The sequence below is a fragment of the Bipolaris zeicola genome, assembly GCF_000523435.1.
Source record: "Bipolaris zeicola 26-R-13 unplaced genomic scaffold scaffold_12, whole genome shotgun sequence".
Taxonomy (NCBI): Eukaryota; Fungi; Ascomycota; class Dothideomycetes; order Pleosporales; family Pleosporaceae; genus Bipolaris; species Bipolaris zeicola.
In genome coordinates, this window is record NW_006912061.1 from 140,163 (window position 1) to 164,317 (window position 24,155).

At 53.4% G+C, this 24,155-nt stretch overlaps 8 protein-coding genes across 8 annotated transcripts; 3 read left to right on the forward strand and 5 right to left on the reverse strand.

Moving 5' to 3' along the window:
* Positions 1-447: 447 nt before the first annotated feature.
* On the reverse strand, positions 448-8,164 carry COCCADRAFT_85116 (uncharacterized protein; the record flags this gene model as incomplete). The annotated part of the gene is made up of 5 exons (XM_007709918.1): positions 448-2,030; positions 2,076-4,649; positions 4,755-6,828; positions 6,885-7,727; positions 8,042-8,164. The coding sequence occupies 5 exons, from the start codon at positions 8,162-8,164 to the stop codon at positions 448-450; spliced, it is 7,197 nt and encodes a 2,398-aa protein (XP_007708108.1).
* Positions 8,165-10,188: 2,024 nt separating this feature from the next.
* On the reverse strand, positions 10,189-12,684 carry COCCADRAFT_33159 (uncharacterized protein; the record flags this gene model as incomplete). The annotated part of the gene is made up of 2 exons (XM_007709870.1): positions 10,189-11,940; positions 12,004-12,684. 2 exons carry the CDS (start codon positions 12,682-12,684, stop codon positions 10,189-10,191), a joined length of 2,433 nt encoding a protein of 810 aa, XP_007708060.1.
* Positions 12,685-12,929: 245 nt separating this feature from the next.
* Positions 12,930-13,519, forward strand: COCCADRAFT_33160 (uncharacterized protein; the record flags this gene model as incomplete). The annotated part of the gene is made up of 2 exons (XM_007709871.1): positions 12,930-13,033; positions 13,090-13,519. 2 exons carry the CDS (start codon positions 12,930-12,932, stop codon positions 13,517-13,519), a joined length of 534 nt encoding a protein of 177 aa, XP_007708061.1.
* A 57-nt stretch (positions 13,520-13,576) lies between these two features.
* On the reverse strand, positions 13,577-16,297 carry COCCADRAFT_85084 (uncharacterized protein; the record flags this gene model as incomplete). Its single annotated transcript, XM_007709919.1, has 1 exon — positions 13,577-16,297. The coding sequence occupies one exon, from the start codon at positions 16,295-16,297 to the stop codon at positions 13,577-13,579; it is 2,721 nt and encodes a 906-aa protein (XP_007708109.1).
* A 634-nt stretch (positions 16,298-16,931) lies between these two features.
* COCCADRAFT_1500 (uncharacterized protein) lies at positions 16,932-18,256 on the reverse strand (the record flags this gene model as incomplete). The annotated part of the gene is made up of 3 exons (XM_007709826.1): positions 16,932-17,413; positions 17,464-18,017; positions 18,105-18,256. The coding sequence occupies 3 exons, from the start codon at positions 18,254-18,256 to the stop codon at positions 16,932-16,934; spliced, it is 1,188 nt and encodes a 395-aa protein (XP_007708016.1).
* A 1,444-nt stretch (positions 18,257-19,700) lies between these two features.
* COCCADRAFT_1501 (uncharacterized protein) lies at positions 19,701-21,362 on the forward strand (the record flags this gene model as incomplete). The annotated part of the gene is made up of 4 exons (XM_007709827.1): positions 19,701-19,881; positions 19,936-20,039; positions 20,087-20,158; positions 20,208-21,362. The coding sequence occupies 4 exons, from the start codon at positions 19,701-19,703 to the stop codon at positions 21,360-21,362; spliced, it is 1,512 nt and encodes a 503-aa protein (XP_007708017.1).
* A 280-nt stretch (positions 21,363-21,642) lies between these two features.
* Positions 21,643-22,191, reverse strand: COCCADRAFT_33164 (uncharacterized protein; the record flags this gene model as incomplete). Its single annotated transcript, XM_007709872.1, has 3 exons — positions 21,643-21,805; positions 21,909-22,075; positions 22,162-22,191. 3 exons carry the CDS (start codon positions 22,189-22,191, stop codon positions 21,643-21,645), a joined length of 360 nt encoding a protein of 119 aa, XP_007708062.1.
* A 616-nt stretch (positions 22,192-22,807) lies between these two features.
* On the forward strand, positions 22,808-23,941 carry COCCADRAFT_85012 (uncharacterized protein; the record flags this gene model as incomplete). The annotated part of the gene is made up of 4 exons (XM_007709920.1): positions 22,808-22,906; positions 22,970-23,156; positions 23,230-23,731; positions 23,779-23,941. The coding sequence occupies 4 exons, from the start codon at positions 22,808-22,810 to the stop codon at positions 23,939-23,941; spliced, it is 951 nt and encodes a 316-aa protein (XP_007708110.1).
* Between the last annotated feature and the right edge of the window lie 214 nt (positions 23,942-24,155).

Genomic DNA, 24,155 nt, shown 5'->3' on the forward strand with positions numbered 1-24,155 from the left:
ATATATGTATATTGTATAATCCATTAAAGAGAGAGAGAGGTAGAGAAGAACCAAAAAAAAGTACAGTTAATAAACTATTAAGACAAAAAAAGGTGGTCGTATCGAAGAATGGGAAAAGATCGAGAAAAAAAAGGATAAAACGCCCACGCAATGCATCATCATCGCATACAACTTCCGAAAAAACCATCCATCTTCGTAATCCAAACAGAAAAGCAATAACCACAAAAACGTAACCGACATTTCATGGCATGTACATGTTTACTTTGCGCAGAAAATAAAAAAAGAGGATCGTGGGAAAAGAAGCCGAAAGTAAGGTGGAAGAAGAAGGAAGAGGAGTAGGGAGAAAAGCAGAGCCGAATTCCCTTTGGAAAAACAAGAAAGAAAAGCATATAGCAAAAAAACACTTGCTTGACACCTTCAGCTCCCACATGTTTTTTTTTCGCTTCTTTAGAAACCAGCAATCTTCTTGAACCAGCTTCCCCTCTTGACGGCCGGCGCTGGTGCCCCGCCCTCTACCGTGGGCCTACCATCCCACGTCCTAACAGGCGGCTCTTCGTATGCAGGTGCATAGCTGGTGCGTCTAGCGTTCCTCTTGCGATCGCGTTCATCATCCATGGGCTTCATAGTCTCGTAGTTGCTTGCACGACGGCTGTGCTTGTATGCGCGGTCGCGGTCGCGTTCTTTTTCTTCGGCTTTACGACGCTCGGCACGCTCCTTGTCGCGCTTGGGTCCGCGGCGGCCTGCGATGCGCAGGCGAATGTCTTCGTCTTGGGATTGGGTTTCTTCGTCGTCGTCATCGTCGTTGGCGCCGGGCGCGGGGTCGAGTACGGTCTCGGAGATAGGGGGAGGTAGTGGTGGCTCGTTGGATAGAGATTCGACCCATGACGATGTTTTGTCACCGCTCTTGTTGTTCATGTATGGCATGTTTTCTTCTTCCCGTGCCTGACGAGAACTGCGGTGCTTGGTTCGGTTGGCGACGCCGTTGCGCTCGTCAAAGTAGTCAGTAATGGGCTCCCCACTAGCTTGTACCGGGTATTCGGAGTGACGCCTGGCAGCACGGCGTTCTTCGTGACGACGGCGACGTTCCTCGTCCTCGTCTATGTATGTCCGCCGACGTTCGGCCTTTGGACGCTCTTCTTCGCGGGTCTTGTCTTTGCGACGTGATGAACGCTTCTCGCGATCCCGCTCATCAGTCGGCTTACGGTCACCTCGTGCCTTTCGCCGTTCTTCCTTCTCTGCCATGCGACGCAGTTGTTCCTCTGCTTCCTTGTTGCGACGTTCCAACTCGGCCATTTGCCGAGCCTTCTTCTCTGCAAGTGTCGCACGCTCGTTTTCACGCTCGCGCTCACGGCGCCTCTCAGCCTTAGCCTCTGCTTCTTCGAGTTCGGCACGACGAGATTCTTTCTCTGCATCGCGTTTCGCCCTACGCTCAGCTCGTCTTGCCTCTCGTTCGGCATCGTAATCAGCGCTGCCGTTGCCGCCGCCATTAGCACCAGACATCATAACTTCTTCAGGGTCCTGGGCGCGAGGATTGCGCAAACTGCGGCGCTCGTGTCGCAGTCGTTTGGCTTCATCATCAGTAACTGCGCCGCGTGTTGTGGATCTTTTGCGATGTCTGCGCTCATCTTCGGTCTCGTAGGCGGTGCGGCGGCGTTCGCGAGGTGCCTCTTCCGGCGCCGCTGCCTTCTTGCGCCCGAGTCCAAACATACCCTTGAAGCCTTTCACAGCAGCAGCAGTGCCTGCGACACCGGCAAGTGTGTTGATAGCATCTGAGTTGCCTCGCGCGCGACGAGGTCGCTCACGGTCCCGCTCACGGTCCCGTTCACGACGGGGCCGCTCAGCCTCGACTGGTACAGGGTCCGCCTCCATTGGGTCAACAACGATAGGGTCGTCTGCGCTAGGCGATGCACTCATGGGTTCGAGTGGCTGTGCCGAATCACGCTTAGATTTGCGACGTGGATACTCTGGTCGGGAAGCCGGGGGAGGGGATTCATCATCAACTTCGTTCTCATCGTCCAAAGGATATGGGTCTAGAACAGCAATCAGGCAATTAGCTTCGTATGCTTGCGTATGACCAGGCCGGCCAATGAGAGATGCACTGTGATTAGCGGGGAGCGGCTTACCTCGACTTCTGCCCTTGTCTCTAGAATCCCTATTACTGGCCCTGCGGGACGAACCCTGCTCGCCCATAAGCCGAGCGGCCTTGGAAGACATCTTCGCATCAGTATCGGTCTGTGGTGGTGACATCATGGCAGCGTCCTGGTCGACAGAAGGTCGGCGTGACGATGTTTTCATGCCTGAGGTGCGATGTGACTTGGAGCGTGATGGTGGGGGCGGCGCAACGCCAAACATGCCACCGAGGCCTGTAGAAACCCGGGCAGTCTTGGAACGTGACACTGTTGGCCTGGCTGCATGCGCCTTGTCAGACCCGGAGGATCGTGATTTGATATCGTTGTCTCTGGATTCTGATGTTCGCCGGTGTGATTTTGTACGTGTCGCTTCAGGCCTGGTGGCACCATCCTCACCACCAGATCTTGTCTTGTTCTTTGACTTGGAAGCTCCGAACATACCACCCCAACCGCCAGAGGTAGTTCCACTACGGACTCTGTTGCGCTCCTTCTTGGGAGAATTTGCCTTGGGTTCAGGTAATGGCTCTGGAGGAGGAGTTGGGAGTTTGGCAGGCGCATCATCTTCATCTGCTGAAGCGGCGTCTTCATGGTCGATTATCTCTGGGTCCTCGGGCACTTCTTCAATTTCGGGTTCTGGCTCTGGCTCTGGCTCCAGTTCAGGTTCAGGTTCAGGTTCAGGTTCAGGTTCAGGTTCAGGTTCAGGTTCAGGTTCAGGTTCTGGTTCTGGTTCTGGCGGAGGTGGTGGTGCCTTGGTCCTGCTGCTCTTCTTGGACTTTTTGTGTTTTCTTTCAGAGACCACAACAACAGGTTCAGGTTCCGGTTCCGGCTCAGGCTCAGGTTCCGGCTCCTCTTCAACAATCGGCTCGGGCTCTGGCTCTGGCTCGGGCTCGGGCTCAGGCTCCTCCAGAACTGGTGGCGGTGGAGGAGGTGGAGGAGTTTCGTCGATGGACCACCCTCTCGATTTGCTACTCTTCTTGGACTTCTTAAGCTTCTTGAGCTCCTGCAGGACAAGAGGTACATGCACAGGCTCGGGTTCGGGCTCAGGTTCAGGTTCAGGCTCGGGTTCGGGTTCCTCAGGCTCTGGAGGTGGCGGCGCATCGACAAATTCCATGAAGTCTCCGTCATCGTCAGGGAATGCGCCTGGTGCAGGCGACCTTTCCTCAGGTACTTCGATAGGCTCAGGTTCGGGTTCAGGGATGATCAAAGGGGCTTCCTCCATCTTGGACCGTTTGGACTTCTTAAGAAGTTTTCTCTCCTCCTTGGACAATTTTTTTGGAGGCACCTCAATAACCTCGACCGCTGGAGGTTCAGGCTCCGGCTCCGGCTCCGGCTCTGGTTCTTCAGGTATAGGCTCTGGCACCGGTTCCGGTTCTGGCACAGCATGTCTACTTTTCTTGGACTTTTTCAGTAGTCTTCGTTCTTCCTTGGACAGCTTCTTTGGAGGTGCCTCTTCAACGATCACAGGTTCTGGTTCTGGTTCTGGTTCTGGCTCTGGCTCTTCCACAACTGGCTCTGGCTCTGGCTCTGGCTCTGGTTCTGGCTCCTGTTCTGGTTCGGGTTCCGGCTCGTGTTTCACAGGCATATCCGTGATAGGATCGATCACGCTTCTGCGAAGGGAGATACCCCAAGCGCTGCCCCAACCACCTGCTGCTGCCTTTTGTTCCCTTCTGGTAGGCTTCTCAAGCTCAGCCAAAAGTTCGTTCGGGTCAGCATCTTTAACGAGGTCAAACAACTCATCGTCGTTTGCAGGTTCTGCAGGTTCTTCAGGGGGTGGCGGAGGAGGTGGAGGTGGAGGAGGGGCTTCCTCGACAACACCTCTCTTCTTTTTCTTCTTCTTTTCCTTAGAAGAGACAACCACGGGCTCAGGCTCAGGAACGACTTCTTGCTCAGCAGCAAGACGAGCAGCTTCAGCTTCAGCTTCCTCTGCCTCCAGTCGGGCTTTCTCGGCAGCTTCGGCAGCTTCGGCAGCTTCGGCAGCTTCAGCAGCTTCAGCGGCTTCTCTCGCTTCGTTCTCCAGCCTTTCTTGTTCTTCAAGTGCTGCCTTTTCTCTAGCCTCGCGCTCGCGCCTCTGTTTGCTAGTCTCCTTCTTCTTGGATAGTCCGAATAGACCCCAACCAGAATTCTGCTCTGCTTCCTCTCTGGCCCTGGCTGCAGCTTCCTCAGCTTCCCTTTGAGCCCTCTCAGCCGCCTCAGCAGCTTCGCGTTCCAATCGTGCCTCCTCCTCGGCAGCAGCAACACGCGCGGCTTCTTCAGCCTCAAGACGTTCTTGTTCCTCGCGTTCAAGGCGTTCCCTCTCTGCTTGCTCAGCAGCCTCTTTCTCTAGACGCTCTTGCTCCTCTTTCTTTTCCCGGGCCCTTCGCTCTTTTGTGCTCTCCTTCTTCTTCGAGGATCCCCAGATACTAGCGCCCCACCCAACAAGCTTCGATCCTGCAGATTCCTCCTCTTGCTTCTTCCTTCTTCTCCTCTCTTCCTCCTCTGCCGCTATACGTGCTGCTTCGGCTTGCTCTGCTGCGATTCGAGCTGCCTCAGCCTCAGCCTCCTCTGCCGCAATTCTAGCCGCTTCTGCTTCTGCTTCTTCAGCTGCAACACGTGCAGCTTCTGCCTCGGCCTCTTCTGCCGCGACACGTGCAGCCTCTGCTTCCTCCTCTTCTGCTGCGATTCGAGCTGCTTCTTCGTCTGCTTCTTCGGCTTCTCGTGCAAGACGCTCCTCCTCCTCTTTCTCAGCCGCCTCCCTTTCTAATCGTTCCTGCTCCTCGCGTTCTTTCTTTTCGCGTTTTTCGCGAGCTCGTTTTTCGAGAGTAGTTTCCTTCTTAGGCGGCTTAGTTGAAGCACCCAGAGAGCCCCACATGCTGCTGGACTTGCTTTCCTTGTCCTTCTTGCTCTTCTTCTTCTCCTCCACTGGTGCCTCTTCCACTACAGGCTCCTCGGCAGGCGGTGGATCATCGAGCGAGATGAGATCCTCAAAGGTATCAGTCGGGGCAACTTCCACAACTTCGCCCTTTTTCTTCTTCTTCTTAGAGGTGGTAGTGGTGAGATCTCCCCAGATATCTTCTTCCTCTGCGGGTGGAGGCGCTTCGATCGTCTTAAGCGGCGGAAGCTCGGGCTCAAACCCTCCTGGGGGTGTTGGCACATTCGGCGGTATAAGACCCTTTTTGCCCTTCTTGGTCTTCTTGCCAATATTGAATGCAGCGCTTCCCCAGGGATCTTCTTCGTCAGGCTTTTGAACAGGTGTCGTAGTGTCCTCAAGTACCTCGACAGGGACATCCTTCTTGGGATCCTTCTTCTTTCTCTTGCTCCAAGATGGCGCACCCCAGTCATCTTCATTGTCCTCAGGTTCCTCGACGTCTTCGGGTTCCTGAATGGGCGGTGCTTCTTCAACTGGCTCAGGTTCTGGAAGTGCTTGTAGTTCGACTGATTTGCTGCTCTTCTTCTTTTTCTTTGATGCACCCCATATCGAGCTCAGGCCCCAATCGGAACCTCTCTCTTCTTCTGGTGGTGGAGCTGGCTCGGGTTCCGGGATAGGCTCAGGCTCCGCTGGCGGAGGCTCTTCGATGATGACAGCAGCACCCTTCTTACCTTTTTTGACCTTTTTGACTACAGGTGCGGCTGAACCCCAATCATCCCAGCCATCGGCAGGCTTCGCGTCCGCAGGTGGGGGTTCCAAGAATTCGGGCCCAGGTGGCGGAGGTGGAGGCGGCGGGAGCTCTTCCTCTGCTCCTTTCTTGCCCTTCTTCTTCTTCTTTGTGGTTGGTGCTGTGGCACCCCAATCACCCCAAGACTCCTCATTCTTCTTCTTCTCGGCCTCGGCTGCGGCTGCGGCTGCGGCTGCGGCTTCGGCTTCTTCCTCCATCCTCTTCAACTCGGCCTCTTCCTCTTCTATCCGTCTCTGCTCTGCTTCCTCTTCTTCTTGGCGCTGGAGCTCAGCAGCCTCTTCCTCGTCTTTGACCCGCTGAGCCGCTTCCTCCTCCTCCTTCAGTTTGGCCTCTTTAGCCTCTTTGTCAAGCTTGATCTTGAGCTTTTTCGCCTGAGACTTGCTGAGGCCGGCATATGGATCAACAGCAGGCACTTCTGGCTTCGGAGGCTCCGGCTCAGGTTCAGCTGGAGCAGGCTCTGGTTCTGGTTCTGGCTCTGGGGGAGGGGGCGGTGGCAGCTCATCCTTTGCTCCTTTCTTACCTTTCTTCTTCTTCACTCCGGCAGCAGCTCCATCCCATCCACCACCCCATGGATCATCCTCCTTGACAGGTTCTGGAGCTGGCTCCTCAGGCACGGTCTCGTCGATCAAGATCCCTTTCTTGGTCTTTTTCTTAGACTTTGCGCCTGAGTCAATGCCCCAGCCATCGTCCTCGGCGGGTTTCTCTTCGGCGGGAGCGGAAGCTTTCAGACCACCAAAGTCGAAGTCGAATCCGTTTGAGTCCTTTTTCTTCTTCTTGTCCAAGGATCCCCAGGGGCTGTCCGAGTCTGCGCTAGAGTTCTTTCCACTGTCAAGAAGTCCGCCCCAGCCAGATGATTTGTTTGATGAGCCCCAACCAGAAGCCCAACTGCTTAGTCCAGGAAGTCCGAATCCAGATTTTGTTGCGCTAGTATCACTATTATTCATGTCAATTTTCGGTGCGCTTCCTTCGTCAAGGTTGATGTCGTCGAATGTTGTCGGTGGCCCTGCTGGTGGTTCAGGAGGAGGCGGGGGTGCGGCCTCGGCAGTCTATCGTGAGTTAGCGCCACGCGACATATAATTAAAGGAGCCGGGACAACGCGAACCTTCCCCTTTTTGCTCTTCTTCTTCTTGCCAGCACCGAACGAGGCCCAGTCATCCGTGTTCTGGCTCGGATTCGCCCAGCTTAGGTCAGCTGCCGCCTTTGTCACGGAAATAGTCGTTGCGGTGGCAGCAGCTGCAGCTGCGGCTGCATCCTCTTCCTCCTTCTTCTTGCGCTCGGCCTCCTCTTCGGCCTCCCTTGCCAGACGCTCCTCTTCCTCTTTCTGCAAGCGCTCCTCTTCCTCCTTCTGCAGACGTTCCTCTTCCTCTTTCTTGAGGCGCTCCTCTTCTTCCTTCTTCAATCTCTCCTCTTCCTCTCTCTGCTTCTTCGATTTCTTCTTGCCCTTGTCTCCATCGCCTCCATCTCCACCAGCAGCCCCACCGTCCGCAGGTGGATCACCACCGCTGTCGCCACCGGCAGGTTCCTCGTCCTTTTTCCCGTCGTCAACGGGAGCGGCCGTGGGTTTCTTCGCTGTAGTCTTGCTGTTCTTCTTCTTTGCGTGTGACCTGATGCCAGTATCGCAGTGCCCAAAATCAATGTCTATGTGTGGTGATTTCACATCTAGGCGGAAGGCGGAAGAGCCAGGTAGGCGCTTCTTGCTTGTGCGCGGACGTGTGGAAGCGGTGAGGCATAGTAAAGCGTCGAGGGAAGAGAAGGGAGAGTATTCAGGTATTTGCGCAATGGCCAGCGCATCGGTGGAGGTGTAGTCTGGAGGTAGGTCTGCAACAGATTCGTTGTACGAAGGTGGTGGGGGTTGAGAGATCGGCGGTAGTTGGTTCCATGGTTCTGGCGCGGACGCAGGAGCGGAGGATAGAAGGTCAGACAGCAGGGTCGCAAGGTCGGGCCACTAAAAAAAAAGTCAGATAACAAAGCGCAATGGAGCAACGAAGGTGAGGATTTGTTCAGTAAGGTTGGAGGAGGTTGTGATGTGGTAGTGAATTAGGGACCAAAAACATGTGGATAAAAGGACCAAACAAAGCAATTTCGCCATACCGAGAGATCGCCGCGTCTTGATTTTCTATCGCCAGAGTCGCGAGTGTGCCGGCTATCGAGCGCAAACTCCAAATCGTCTATGAATTCGCCCATGCGACGGTCATTTCCAGACTCGCATGATGTCATGTCCCCAGCGCTGTAGGTGCTTGTGGGCCAAGCATTTGCTACTTCCAAGATTTCGCTCTTCCCGCCCCAAAAATGTTCAGCCGATCCAATCCTCGAAAGCGGCAGGGTCTTTTGTTTTGCGGGTGGCGCGACGGCGATGGCGCGACGAGAGCTGATAGGAGACATTATGCGAGTATGAGAGGCGCAAGTGGGAGGAGCACGGCGGAGGTAAGCACATGAGAGCTTGTGCGAGACCGCAAGAGGCGAGCGGCAGGAGGACGAGGGCGAAAGCGGCGAGTGTTGCTGTGGAGGAGGCGGAGGCAGGCAGGATGCAGCGTGACTTTGCTGGTGATTATGCTGCTGCAGGGGCTCGCTGCGCCCAGCTTTAGTAGTGCTAATAGTAGTGGTATTTGGAAATAGTAGTCGCAAGTAGGGAACGGTGGTAGCCACGGCAATCCCGCCCTAGGCCTGTATGTAAACACACGGCCGGGCCTCAACAAGGCGAGTATGGCTATGCAGACCGGCGCAGAGCACAGGCGACGGGCATAGACAGACCAAAAGGTACGCGACGGGCGGGCAGAGATGTAGCGCGGCAGAGGCAAAAAAGCAGGGGAACAGACGTCGCGAGTGGTCACAAGGACTGTGTGGTGGGTGTAGGATGTGTTTCCGCAAACGCCAATCGCTATCGGCGTCGAATGGCCTCCCCTCGGCTGGGCGCACCAAGCCTGTTGGAGGTTGCGGAGCGTTTCATCCACCTCGTCACACACACACACGCGCCCGGGCCAGCAGGCGGAAAAATCCAAAAATGAGGGGTCGGATCTGTGTGCGTGTGGGTTCGTGCGTGCGAGAGTTTGTATGTAGTCTTTGTGTATAAGAGGGGCCCCGGGGGGGGGGATTGAGGGGGCCAGGTAGTATCACGAGAAAAGTGAGTGGGTTAGTTTGGGCGGATGCAGGGAAAGAGTGATGCGCGCGATGCGATGCGCGATGCGGGCGGCAGAGGCCAAGTTATTCGGCTCGTGAAAGGAAATCGGACGGGTCAGGCCCAGGGTGTAGTGCAAGCGGTCATGGGGGAGATGGGTCGAGCAAGACTCTGCGAGTGCGTGTGCGTATGCGTGCGTGTGTTTGGAGGCGCCCGGTGCGCGCAGCAGTTACCGTCTAGGACGACTCCCAGCCATGCTGGCCGTGTGGGCCAATTGCGGAGGGCGATGTGGGTATTGGGTGATGCTGGCAAGCTTCCGTCCCATCTGTTGCGCTACACCGCCAGTCCTCTCTACATAGTCTAGTACACCCGCCACCCCTCCAAGCCCTCACCCAATCCAACCACCCCGCCAGCACCCTTCGCCGACTGCGGCACAAGCTGCACGCCTGCCACACGTGCATGCCGCGCGCCCGTCTGGCCACTATAGCTGGCCCCGTGTTACCGCCACTCTACACCAGGTGTACGTCGACAGCGCACTGTCGGCCAGACGCTGCATATGTAGAGTAATGTCTTCCCGTCCCTCCGCCTCCCTCGGCCCAGCATGACGACTTCTTGGCTCCGTTTGGTGGGGCGGCAACCGCACACTAGAAGGCCGCCTGCCTTCGTCACCAGCTCCACACCATCGTTCCTCAGCCTTCTGATCACTTCTGATCGGAGCCTAGCCTACAATCACGGTCAAGCCCAATGCGCTGGGGGAACAGTAGAGCATTTTTTTTAGATTGGTTTGGTAGCCCTACGTGCATGCATGACAGCCGTGTGTCAGCCTTCTAGAGCTCCCTCTTACGAGCTACCGGCTTTAGAGCTTACTCTCAGCCACAAACGCAGAACAAGAAGAAAAAAATTGCATGTCCACCTACACCGGAGCTCGTGACCCCGCGCCCGCCTCGGGGTATCAATACACAAAGGAAAGAAACCATCTAGAGTCGTGACCTCTCAAAAGAGATGCAAGCAAATCTGCCAAAGTGTGTTTTGAAAGAAGAAGAGAAATCAATACAAAGAGAAGAATGAGAAGAAAAAAAATAAGACGAAGAAGGAGAAGAGTATCTGCAACGCTAAAAGCAAGACATACGACGACTGCAAAAAAAAATGTCGACGAGATTATACGTGATATCCAGAGGGGCTCGTGGGGGGACAGGGTCCGACCTTACGCTAAGTCGCAGCATCCAAGTTAGACATTACCATGTAGTTTGGAAACACAAAAAGAGATTCAAGTAAGTGAACGCGCCTGCTCTCAACAAGTTTGGCCGTCTTCCAGGTCCTCGCCCATGAGAATCTTGCGCGCTTCGTCAAGTCTTCGTCGCCATGCCTTGCGCTCGTACGCCTCGCCGTACGTGCTCTGTAGCTGCGAGCATACGTGTTGGATGCCTGCAGCAACGCCGTACACCAGCTGCGTCTCTTCGTCGCTGAGCGCAATCCGTGGCTCGTCTCTTGAATTTTCCGTCAAGATGGAGAAGAGCTTGGACGTTTGCAGGCCGCTGGCAAACTCGGCTGGTGAAGGCGAGCCCCGAGATAGTGATGACTGAGGAGGGGAGATGCCGCTACTGCGCATGTTGATCGCCGAGTCGGACCGGAGCGACAAATAGCTGTTCCGACCAATGCGCTGAGAAAGTAATCGTGATTGACCGGACATTATCTGCTGCGAGAACTGGTCCATCTGCTCGTTCGCATCCTCATCGTCGTCGTCTTGCTCTTCGGCTGCAGTGGCAAATGTGGCCACCGTCGATACCGAGTCCGCGCTCGGGTTCCGTTGGTGAAACGATACTCGCTTTTCAGCTTTGCTCTGCTCCTCGCCAGTCTGAACAGCCGTCACCGGTCGCGTCGTGGCTACCGAGGTACCCGAACTTGTGCTGGACCGACGGTCTCCCAGACTGTACGTTCCCATTGCACTGTGCAGGAAGAAAGTCTCGTAGTCGAATGCATCCACTCGGTCCTCGTGTCGCTCCGTCGTAGGCATCTCGTACACCGCATCCTCGTATACGCTCTCTGGGTCAGCCTCCCCGTCCTCGCCATAGATTGAAACGAAGTCACTATCATCTACCTCGGACGGCTCATATGCCTCAGACTCTTCGGAATCGACCTCGGGCTCTCCGTACGAGCGGCCAGAGTATACATTCCCTCTGGTAGTTGCGGGTTGGTCTTTGTACTGTGTCACTAGTTTCTCTCCGTGCAATTGCGAGGTTGTGGTGGTAGCAGTCAATGGCCGGTCCTGGACTTCGGGATAGAGCCCAGTCCGAGTTTGCGGTGAAGTTGTGATGCCCAGCCCAGTAGTTCCAGTAACGGGGCTTTCAGGCCGATATGTGTTTGATGAAGGATACCATGTGTCGGCCGAGGTAAAGGGGCTAGGTGCACGTAGACTCTGTATACTGCGCCGCCGAAGGTGATCTTCTTGTGCTTTCAGCTTCAGACTCGAGATTCTACCCCTGAGATCATTCATCTGGTCACGAAGGCCACTAGCTGCGGATGTAGATCGGTGTATCCTGGCTCCATCTTCGTCTTCGCGTAGAGTTTCTAGCACGGGCGGAGATTTGGAGCTTCTCGAAGCAGATCGTACAGCTTGCTCGCGTTCTGAGGTATTCCAGGTATTACGTGCGTCGCGAAGTTGATCTACGCTTCGGGATTCTTTGATGGGAAAACGCCCCTGACCATAGCTCTCTGGCGCCCATGGACCACTGGTATGACCGAATGCACTCGAGGCTCGTTTAATTGACGAGGCTCTCGACACGTACGAGGGAGTAAAGGGAAGCGGCACTGATGTTTCACTCAGGTTGCGCGAATGGCCAGAGCTGCCATTGGGGGTGAGTAGCGACTGTCGGTAGGAAGAGAGGCGCGGAGGGATCGGTCCCATGCCGGCATAAAGTCGTCGGTCACGCTCGCGGCTGGCTGCCATGTGGTGTGAAAGGTCAGAGGACAGGCCGCCCTTAGGGCTAAAGGTGGGTGAGGTGACCAATGACTCTCGTGCTCCCCGGAGGTTTCCCTCCATGACCTGTTATGATAAGCATTGGCTCAATTGGGATGCAAAACCGCATAAGTTGGGGACAAGGCGTACATTCAACCTCTTTTTGGCATTAGCCAGGATGATCTCTGCCCTTCTGCTGAGCGCTGCTGACGAATAGGGATCGTCTTCATCGTCACTGATATTGGCTGTCATTGCGTCGCCAGTGTCGGTGTCAGCCTTTGAGCGGTGTCGTCGCTCCTGCTCTTCGAGATCTACGCCGCTATCGTCGAAATTGTCGTGGCTGTCGAAGCCGGGCCAGTGATCGAGATCCTCGGTGAAGATTGAGCTGGACGAGGGACTGACTTTGCGCTGGTCGTGGCCGCGCCAACTGCCGGGCGAGTGGCTGCTGGGAGCAGTGTGGATGGTAGGCGACGAGGCCAGAATGAGATCACGGGTAGTCATGCTCCTGGAGGAAGCGACTGAATCGGCTGCGTTGCGAAGCGTCGAGCGCGAGGACTGTGCGGAAAGCGAGGACTGTGCTGATAGTGACGGGAAACTTATTTGTTGTGAGGCGCGGCGCCGGCTGTGGAGTCCTGAACTTAATCGGCGAGGACTCGAGTCGGCATGCCGGTACAGGTCGGATGGCGAAGGCGGACGCTCAATCAAGGGAATGGGCGAGGTTGCGCGCTCGTAGTCGGCCTCGAGGGCGGGCAGGATCATGCCCGCATCGCTGAGCGTCGGGGAACGCTGTCCCCTGGGGGGAGCAGGACGGGAGGCTGCAGTGACGGCCATGAGTGGGTGCAGGGGGGGCGGACGGGCTGTTACCTTGGCTTGGCTGCAGTGCTGATGAACATGTTCGTCGAGCAGACGGCGAGGGAGAGGGGAGGCAACGTTTTTTTTTCTTGAGCGCGAGACAAGACGCGAATCAAAGGCAGTGGTTGAGCAGGTGGGACAGGACTCGAGAAGCGGAAGATGCTGGGCGCCTGGGCTTGATTTTCATAATGTCAGCGTGATTAGGGCTGTGGACGGTTTGCGGCATGGGCCAGTCTACGCCTGGAGACATGTTTAGGGGCAGCTTGCTAGGGGTTAGCAGTGGATTGATTCCCCGGCCAAATTGCACGGTTGCGTCTCCCCTCAGCCGGTGAGGATTCTTTGTATGATTCGTGTGATTCGTCGTGGGCAGGGCCAAGCTCCCAGGGGCACGTGCAAAGCTGCAAGGCACCCTCTCCCCATTGGCGCCACCCATGCTGCTCATTTTGCGGGCTGTGGGTGCATTGCTGCCGCCCAACGCCTCCCACCATTCATCCATCCATCCATCCATCCAGGGCCTCGCCTCGCCTCGCCTTGCACCCACCGCGACAAGCCAGCCCACCCACCCGTCCGTCCGTCCATCCATCCAGCCCTCGAGCAATTCGCGACTACACACCAGACGACCATTGCCGGGCGCGCACGCGGACCGCCTCCCTTTCGGGCCGGAGCTCCACGATCAACGCCTCTCGCTACTGTCGACCACGTGACCCACCGCTGCCTGCTAAGCACTCACTTCCACATACCCACATGTACTACACACTTCATACGTGCGTACACATCAGCATGTATGCACACATCCTCCCCCATGTCCGGCTAATGCAGGTACCCCCGCCCGACGTGCAGCAGAAACAAATCTCCCCAAACACTTGCATTGCTATACAAACCCGTTATCATCCTCGTCGTCGTCATCGTTCCAGCCCAATGCATCATAGATGGATGGCTCGCTCGCATCATCACGTCCCCGCACGAGGAAGGGGACTGGCCCGCCCTCACTGGCCAGCTTCGAAACAGACTTTGAGGGCATTGTCGTAGCTCCTAGCGGCGCGGCCTTAGTCTCTTCCGGCGGTGACATCCCTACTACACCTTTGGCTGGCGTCTCGAAAATGTGCAACGCCCCCTCATCCCCTCTGCCCTGCGCATTCGGCTCCGCCGCCTTTGCCGGCGTCGCAAAAATTCTCCTGCGTACCGCATCCGATGAAAAGGTCTTGCCCGCTGGCGCCTTGCTTGGTGTCTCGGCAATGCTCGATTGCCCAAGACTTGGAGCCGTTGCATGGCCCTGGTCCCTTGCGGCTACCATCCCAGGCCGTGGTCTCACGCCTGACGAGGGTACACAAAAGCCGCTCGAATGAGGCGCTTCCTCCCCGGGTGAACGAACAAACGGGTCGTAGTGCTGTTGCACAGGCGTCTGCTCAACCATGTTCTTCGTCCTGCGACTCACTCGTGGCGTTGCCGTTACCTGAACATCCTTGATAGTCTTCCTGACCGTTACCGTTGGTTTCCTGGATTTGCTCGGCTGCCCGACACCACGTTGCTCCTTATCGGCAATGTACTCCCCAGCAGCTAGTCCCCGATTCGGCCTCTTTAGGGCTAGGATAGCCTCTTGCAGGTCTTCCTCGACTCGCTGCTTCTGCTTCATCTTGGCTGATGCAGCTGCTGACGGCTCAGCCAAATCAATCTGACGCCCCTGCAAGTGTCGAATCTGCGACATGGATTGTCTTGCTCCCTTCGACGGACTGCGACGAAAAGGAATTGCAGACAGAGGCGTCTCGCTTGCTTCTCTTTTTACGCCTTCTACCAACACCGAATCCGTAGCTGATCGGCCCAAAGATGGCGTTGTCCGCTCGGCAATCCTCCCTGTATTGTCTGTAGCCACGCGTGCCAGAGATCGCCGTGATTTCTTTGCATCCGGTTCCTTCGAATCTCTTGATCTACGTGAGCTGAGTGTTGGTCTGTTTGCCTTTCGCTTGGCTGGCAAGCTGTGCGCTGGTCCACCGAGCTTCTTGTTAACCATTAGCGCCTGTTCGGGAAGTCGGTTAATGTAAAAAGGTATTATGACTTCGACACAGAAGCTATGAAGGCGATCACTGGATCCATTGCGGCCAGTGCCATCCACGTCCTCATTTTGTTGCGATGGCTTAGCGTCAAAGTCCAGGATTCCAAGTTCTTCGGTAGCGTGCCATATGCAAAGCTTATCCAGCGCCAAGTCGAGTTGTACGTTGATGTCGTCTAGTTTCTTCTTGCGCTTCTTCGGTGCAGATTGCTCGCTTTGGTCCTGCGTCTCTTCTTTTGTGGGCTGCTGGCCAGTAGTTTTGCTCGTAGACATTGCTTCGAGTGCGATAATCTCAAGCATGAGTATCAGTTGCGCTAGCGTCTCGCGAACTCGTAAATCGCCAATCCGCCTCTTGATACGCTGGTCCATAGTCTCTGTAGCCATTGCATCACCACTGGGTAACTCGGACTGCCACCATCTCTTGACCAGAACCTCTTCTTGTGGATAGACACCATCTCGGCTGAGCTTTGCCTTTTTCTTTGATTTCTTCGCTTTGCTGGCTCCTGCCATGGTCTCATCATCCGAATAGCTCCCTGGTGCCATGGCCTTGATGAATGACGGTAATTTCTCATAATACTTTTTTTCACTGGCCTTGGGACTCAGCAGCATGGCTCGTAGAGATGTGATAAGATCATGGGTAGGAGGTGCGCCTTCTTCAGCCAAGGTGAAGGCATTCCGAATTCGAGTGAGGGGTCCTTTGGCAAAGTATGCGAGCGATGTTTTGGACATGTAAACTGCATCCAGATATTGCTGCACCAGTAAATCAAGCTGTTCTTGTGGTGACAATGGTGCTGGTAGTGGCTCAAGCAGGGACTCTGTTGGTACATTATCCAGGCTGTCCATATCCTGCAGTGCTGGAATTCCTTGTGGCTGCTGGGCATCCATTGCGTCAGGCACTTGTGTGGGCTTTGATCGAAGCATACCCATCCTGGTGCGTCCTATTAATGGCTCCACGGCCTGTGTCTCTATTGCAGCATGCTGCCACCATTCCCCAGATGTGCTTGTGCTTGTATCCACCCTGGTTCTTATAGGAAGTTTATGCAGATTGCCTGGATCCCACAAGTCGGCAACATCCTTCTCTTTCAACCAGCTTACCAGCTTGCAAATACTGTATATGCGTGCTTTTACCCGCTCTATGGCGTATAGACTCTTCTTCGTCTCCAGCTGTGCAATAAGCACCCTCAAAACCCTATCTTCTTCCTTTTCCAGTTCATCCTGTTCCAAGATATCGACATGAGCGGCGAAGAGGCTGTTTGGAGCGAAGTCGTCGTCGGCAGAGGTATCGAGGAGTGTAAGAGGCAGTTGAGAGCGCCCAACCACCCGGACGGGCTTGAACGTCACAGTCTTAGCGTGCGGTGATCCGGAATACGACCGAATCGTAAAAGGCTTATTGAAGGCTCCGAGGCCACAGAGAGAGTCTCTGGTGAGTTTCGAGGGCAGTTGGGGTTTTGTTTCGTCATGTTTGGTGGCTAATCGCAGCAGTTGTGTTTGCGTATCTGGAACAGGTTGTAGCATTGTCTTTGTTTGCAATGCGTATGCCGACATTGGACCTGGGCATGGTTGTTGGTGGGCTGTCGAAGGCCGTCGTCGATTCTCGAAACGGTTTGGGTATGCCCTCCGCCAAACGCGTGTCACGAATCACGAAGGCTCGTGCACTCCATCTCCCGCGCTACCACGTCATTCCCCGATTGCCATCTCAATTCATAAAAGCAACCCCTGCTTTCCGAATAAGAAGAACCAAGTCAGTCACCAGAAGGGTTGATCAAAAGAGGCAGTCACTGTCATACGTGGTAATCCCTGTCGCTATCCCGCTACAACCACGTTTCTTAGTGTCTAATAAAAGTAATCTTTATTGATTTCCACCCCTTGCCGTTGTCCCGCTTTTGCAAGTAATTTTGGTAAGGGACTGAGATTATCAATAGCATCTAAATCTCCGCCATGGCCATGTAAGAGGCAGGGAATTCAGTTAAGAAACGTGCCCTCTTCGTTTCAAAAAAGGTGGTGTCTGTGAGAATATATGTTAGATAATATAGCAGCACTGGACAGCTACAATATGCATGCTTCTAGCATAAGGAATTATGATTGCAGGTTGTGTATTTCTCGCCCCTATGGAAAATGTGTCTCCGTATAGCAGAGGCTCAAGACATGGACCCGATACCCAACCATACCTTTGTCGGCTTCAAACAGCAGGTCCTCTTCCAATCCAAATCCTGTAACTCCGGAACGGACCGCGTCTCTTATCAACATTGTTGTAGTTAAATTTCGGACCCAACATAAGCTGATTGGTGTTAAAGTATAACCATCCATCCAGAATAGCCATTGAGTCAGCATGTTGAATCAAAGCACTCCTCGCCAGCACATTCACTACATAATCCTGTGCTGGGATAAGACCAGGGCCACCAGGTGCGTTGCCATTAATAGTCGTGTTAATCTCAGACTTGAGGGTGTCGACATAGTATATCGCGTTTTGCTCACTTGCAGCAATGTACACACGTCCCCGGTCGTCAGCGGTGAAGCCAGCCTGCTCCGAACCGCATTGACCTGGATACTGTACTGCAACAAGGACCTCCTCGTCCGTCTTTTTGGGGTCGACAAGAACCTCCTGGGAGATGTAGTAAAAGCGTCGGGATGCCAGGACGCCCCAGTAAAAGTTACCAGATGCTGTTTTTGCTGTCAGCGGTAGGATGTTGTTTCGAACCAACAGCACTCACCCAATGCGATTCCGTCTGCTCCGGTGGTAAGATGGCCCTTCTTCGTCCCATTCCAGGTGTAAACAAGCTTACCAGCATAAGAACCAACATAGTTCTCGTCTGCTTGGACAATGCTGGTGTTGAATAGCCTCCTCAGAGCACTTCCATCATCAAGGTTGACTGTTAGAAGCGAACTTTTCGCACTGGCATCTGCAATAAAAGCAAACCCTTCCTTCCCGCCAAGAGTAGTGTTAATGCGTAGGTCATTCATGTCCGTCCGATTAGACAATAGCTTTTCGGGTATTACATAGGTTCGAAGATGCTCGCCCGTTTTTTCATCGAAACTCATCAGCGTTGCACCTCCGAAAATAGCATGGGTTTCGGGGGTCGCGTTGTAAGGAATACCGCTATCAACAATCCAGAGCCGTCCTCGATCATCCAAGATGATGTTCTGTACGTTGATGAAGCATGTGCTTGGATCTTGCCCGGCCGTACAGTTCTGTATGCTTGCGTTGGGCCATGGCTTTTCATCGTTGAAAGAAGTGCAAATCACAATGTTGTTGGGCGTCTGTCCGCTGTTGCGGGGATATGTCAGGTAGAGCTGGTGAGCCGAGTCGATGGCTAGTCCAGTGGCAGGCTTTTGAGAGTCGTGAACTGGCTACAGAGGCGTTCCAATGAGAGTGAAGTCTTGGGGATAGGCGCCATTGGTAAATTCAGATCCAAAAGGGCGGTAGCCACCTGGCTGTGTTTCCCAGTAGTCTGCAGCCGACGCAAAGGTCACACAGGCCAATGCTGCTAGCGTTTTGACCATCATACTAGGAATGTGCCGGGTTGTGTCTGCTTGTTGACGGAAATCAGAGAATTGGTGTATTCAATATACACTTGTTCGATTGATGCGGTCGAGATCAGCACATAGTACGCCACTACTGCAGATGTTGAGGGAATACGGAATACTTAATACGCAGAACTTGAGTACTGAATACAAGATTTCCGGATGACTCGGATGCTCCATGACGCTTGTGGTTGTTACCCGGTAATCAAATTTATAGTTAAGAATTTCTAAAGGACATACTGACGACATGGGCTGATTGCACGATGATCATCTCCTATGCAAGCATGTTGGAAGGGACCCTGCCGATAATCAATAACTTAGACGCGGGGTGATCCCCAACGAGAAGACCCAGTAGGACGGCTACTATCAAAGCTTAGTCAAAGTATCGGTAGTGATGTCTGCTCTGTAGTTGTCCTGTTACTACCCTTCAACTGCTTGAAGAGACATGTGCCTTGGCCTAACAACAACATCAAGAGTGGAGATGGTGTTAGAAGGCGCATCGGTGCGACAATTATGAGAGAAGCAGCCACAAGAAGAAGCTTTGCGTGATGAGCTTAATGAAAGCAATAATATTCCCGATCGTCTCGCCGACGGATATATCCGCATACATGCTGTAACTATGACATCTGGAATCATAGCGCGGCGACTGTTAGTCATCAGAACGCACAATGACATAGCGAAAACATGCTGTGTAAAGAATGCTTCTAGAGTATTGTAAAACAGGTTAGGTTCAAGATAATGAGGACGATGCTAGTAGTCCGGAAACGGCGCTGGCGCGGAGTACAGAGGTCTAGGGTCCCCTGTTAGGTAGTATGATGGACATTCGTTCATCTAACCTCTGTCTCCACCATATCGTATCGCTAGTCTTGTTTATAGTCTCTGACTACTTGATTGTGTTCACTGGTTTGATGTCACTGCGATTAAAGTTGTAGAACTGAGTGGGCTCTTGGTCCATCGAAATACGTAAACAAATACTTCGAACAATTCGTTAAGCGGAATTTCGCACAAAAGAAGCTATCTTTGATGTGACATATTTGCACTGGAACATACTTGTTTGGTACGGAAAATTTATAGAGTTCGATGCACTTGCTCTGGTTCTGTCAGATGTACCCAGGATGTCTGTCCGTCACAGGTGAATTTCCAGAAAGACGCTACCTGCTGAGGTGCAACTATGTATAGAGCTGTACAACTAGATCACAGCATCCTATAACGGTACTACGCGCCCGGTTATATCAATTAACGCTAGGACATAGCGGTTATGGGGTATGTGATGTAACCAGCTTGGCTCGGGGATTGGAATGTACCTCTGTTAGCGTTACCCGCCGCTAACCGGTCGGCTTAGAGCCCTCACAAACACCACACCTCGGCGGCAGCACTTGGATATGTTTTTTCCACTGAGAAGATTTGTTGACACACTCTATCCACCATGAAGTCCTTTGCAAGCAGAGAAGCGTCGCGCCTCTTTTCCCGACCAAACCTTGCCCAGCGAGCGTCAATTGCCGGACGGAGGAGCGCCAACATCCGCGTATACGAGCAAAGAAGAGGATTCCGGGAAACAAGAGGGCTGCTGGCGGTCAAGCCATACTTGCTGGCGGATATTGGCGAAGGTGAATATGCTAACGAATATACACATTGGTCAAGGCTGAGCATGTTGCGTCTAGGTATCACCGAATGCCAGGTTATCCAGTGGTTCGTCAAGCCTGGAGCGCGCGTCGAGCAGTTTGACCCCATTTGCGAAGTGCAGTCGGACAAAGCGTCGGTTGAGGTAAAAGAAAGTTCATTTATGCGCTGAGCAACGGCTAATATGAGTAGATTACCTCGCGATTCGATGGCGTCATTAAGAAGCTGTACTACGAGCCGGACGACATGGCCAAGGTTGGAAAGGTAGCCTTGTTCCCCAAAACCTCTTCCAAAGCTAAGCTGACTTTCAAAGCCATTGGTAGATATTGATATTCAGAGCGAGATCTCTGCTGCAGACGAAGCCCTGCTTAACGGTGGTTCAGGCGAACAACCAAAGGAAGAACCATCAAGGGCGACAGAGGCACAAGAACAGGGGATTGAGATTGGTCGCAATGATACCAAGGCTGCTACCGACCATATCCCAAAGTCAGATCAGAGCGTGGCTCTGCCATCAGAGTCATCTCAAGCAGCGGCGTCGCCAACACCACGGCAACCGGGCAAATATGCGTCCCTTGCTACACCGGCAGTACGGCACATGATCAAGGAACACAAGCTCAAAATTGAGGACATACAAGGCACAGGAAGGGAAGGCCGTGTGCTCAAAGAAGATGTCCAACGGCACATCGAGTCTGCTAAGCAGACTGCAAGCGCACCACGCGCAACAACAACGCCCACGCCCATCCCAACCCAGCAAATGGAAGACCAGATCAAACCCCTCACACCCGTACAATCCGGAATGTTCAAACAAATGACCAAATCCCTCTCAATACCACACTTCCTCTACACCGACTCAGTAGATTTCAGCTCTCTCACCTCGCTACGCAAAAAATACAACGCAGGCCGCGAAAAGGCAGACAGAATCACACCACTACCGGTAATCATCAAAGCCGTGTCCCTAGCATTCCAGCAGTTCCCCTTGCTCAACTCGCACCTTGACACGAGCACAAACCCCGACAGGCCGCAGATGATCCTAAAGGGAAGCCACAACATCGGCGTTGCGGTCGACTCACCTTCCGGCCTCCTCGTCCCCGTCATCATGAACGTGCAAAACCACAGTATCGCATCCCTCGCACAAGAAATCCAACGATTGAGCTCTCTCGCCCGCTCCGGCAAGCTCACCTCCGCTGATCTCACCGGCGCCACGTTTACAGTCAGTAACATTGGCAGTATCGGTGGCGGTACCGTTGCGCCCGTCATCGTAGGCCCGCAAGTGGGTATACTGGGTGTTGGCAAAGCGAGGGTTGTGCCTGCATTTGGAGAGAATGGGGAGTTGATCAAGAAGGAGGAGTGCGTGTTTAGCTGGAGTGCGGATCATAGGGTCGTGGATGGGGCGTATGTGGCAAGGGCGGCGGAGGAGGTGAGGAAGTGTATTGAGGGGGTGGAGAGTATGCTTGTGAGGATGAGGTAGGTTGAAGACGGAGATTGAAAAGTTTGATATAGGTGCATATATGCGTTATGGGTGTGATAGATGGGTGCCATCTGCAGGTTTTCAATGGTATGCATTCAGATATACAATGGAGTCGTACATTTCTAGCATCATCTTGTGTTCTACTCATTGATGAAAGCGTTCATGTCGAGAGCTGCTGCAACGGGCATACCAATGCATCCTCATACGCTCTCTTGCTTTGACCTTGGTAGTACTTGAGGCTTCTCATGGCCTCGATACGCTATGCAGATAATGATGAAGCTCAAGCCGCTCCCTTGAGCACCTGCTCAAGACTACTCTTACTATTCGCATACGTCTTCTCCAAATAATCCTCCTTCTTATCCAAATTCGCCATCTCTTTAGTCAGCGCCTCACTCTCCTGCTCCAACCTCTTTTGCACATCCGGGATGGGCGTGCAGACGAACCTTTATTCGAAAGATTAGCTCCCTTCTTATCTTTTCTTCATATTCTTCCGACGCCCCGCCGTCACGAGACAAAACAAGGCATGATGATATATGTGTGACTTACATCTTTCCAACACCCTCGTACACCTTTGTGTCTGCAGGCAGCGACGACACCTCGGACGAGGTAAGCTGCAACATGCGGCTTTCTCTTGCTCGAGCTGCTTTTTGCTGCTTGACGATGACGAGTTGTTGTTCGGCAAATGCCTTTTTCTGGCTGATTTCCTGTAGGACCTGTGTTTTTTGGGTGTGTGTGTCAGGTACAACGCACGAAAAAACATTATTTCCTCGGTGTTATGCTTGTAGAAGACTAAACGCACCTTTTGCAAGGCCTCGTTGGGCATGGACATGTTTGCGAGTGTTTGGGGGGTTGGGCTAATGGGGACTGCCACGACCCTGACTGGGGCTCGTGAAGTAAGGGCGACGGGGGGAATGGGTGGTTCAAACTCGGTTCGGTGGGTGGCGGGGTTGTGATTGGCCGGTGCGGGTTACGCTGGTGCCCCTCATAATAAATGGGCTAGGATGAATGTTGACAGTATTTGGGAAAGGCTAAGGTTGCAGGTAGGTTGTAGGAGATGCATATTTTATAGTACTACAATTCCTTTCATCGTATACTTGCAGCAACTGTCGCCTCGGTTGCTGTCGTCGTCACATTGATAGGCGACCTTGAGGGCTACAACAACGCGGGGTCATATCGAGGATATTTGAGACGAAGCATTCAGAACTCAATTGATTAAATGGCCCAAGTTTTAAATGTAACCTTGCGGTCGTTTCGCTATTTCGTATCCAAATTTCCTTTTTCTAATGCTGTGTTGTGTTGTAACCGGCTTTCGGGAGGCTCCCACTTCCGGCAAGTCCGAGACTAGATACGTATAACTGTGATCATCCAGCATTGAACGCGTGGTAGCTCATCCATTTTTTTTCATTCTTTTTTGTCCATCTTCACGATTCCCTTTCGGCGCCAATATGTCTGGGTTGCTCTCTCAACTACCGTCAATAGCGTATCCGCCTGAACAAGATGGCTACTTTTCTCCGGTAACAAGCACACTGGACTGGTGTGAGGAGGTGTGTTGATTGCATCTGACGAATACCTTTAGCAGTGTGCGTTACTGACAAGACTGCATCAAGAACTATGTTGTTACACATTTTGTCGCTGAAGCGGTGAATACCTTTACCAACCTCTTGTTCGTATACCTAGCTACAAAGGGCATTCGCAGCTGCTTGAAGTATGGACACGATACAGTCTTTCTTGTTAGCTTTGTTGGCTATTTGCTTGTCGGGAGCGGCAGTTTATTGTTTCACGCGACATTGAAGTGTACGTCTAGCAGCAGAGAGAAGGGGAGAGAGGGGGGGAAGGAACGCTGTGAACCCATTCCTGATGACGACAGACCCCATGCAGCTTGTCGATGAGCTTTCGATGATTTACACGACATGTCTAATGAACTATGCCACGTTCTCCTACGGCAAGTCACGACTGTATTCCACGGTACTCGCCATCTGCCTCACGTCGCTTGCCGTGTTCATCACGCTCTACTACCACTATCTGCAAAATCCAACCTTTCACCAGAATGCATACGCAGTTCTTACAGCAGTTGTGTTCTTTCGCGCCCTCTACGTAATGGAGGTCAATATCCGACCGCGCTTCCGGTCGCAGGAGAGAGAGGCAGCGAACCCGCGTCTGGATGGGAGTGCAAAGGCAGTGCGACAGGAAAACCAGCGAGACGAAGAGATTCTGAGCACCATGTGGAAGATGATTGCATTTGGCCTCAGCATCTTCCTGGGTGGGTTTGCCATCTGGAATCTTGACAACGTGTTCTGCTCGCGGCTGATCTGGTGGCGGAGGCAAGTCGGCATGCCTTGGGGCTTCGTGCTCGAGGGGCATGGATGGTGGTGCGTATGCGCAACGTGCTTGCAGTGACACAGACTGACACAGACAGGCACTTGATGACTGGGCTTGGGGCATATTTCTACATTGTGTGGGGCATTTGGCTCAGGCACTGTCTTAATTACAGACAGGACGAGTACGAGTTGCAGTGGCCAAATGTGTGGACGGTGCCCGAGGTAAGGGCTAGAGGAAGAGATGCGAAGAAGGAAGCGTAGCATGCTGGGGTTGCCATGGGCGTACTACTACATGCAACTACTGGCTGGTACCTGTCGGAATGCTGTTAGTTTTTTTCTTTTTTCGGCATGCGCAATGAAGCCAATCTATAGACGGATAGATGTAAATGTAGGTGTAGATGCAGGTATACGTGTAGATGGACACGGTGCAGCGCTCGACATGGCCTTTGCTTATGCCCTTTGTTGTGCGTGGACA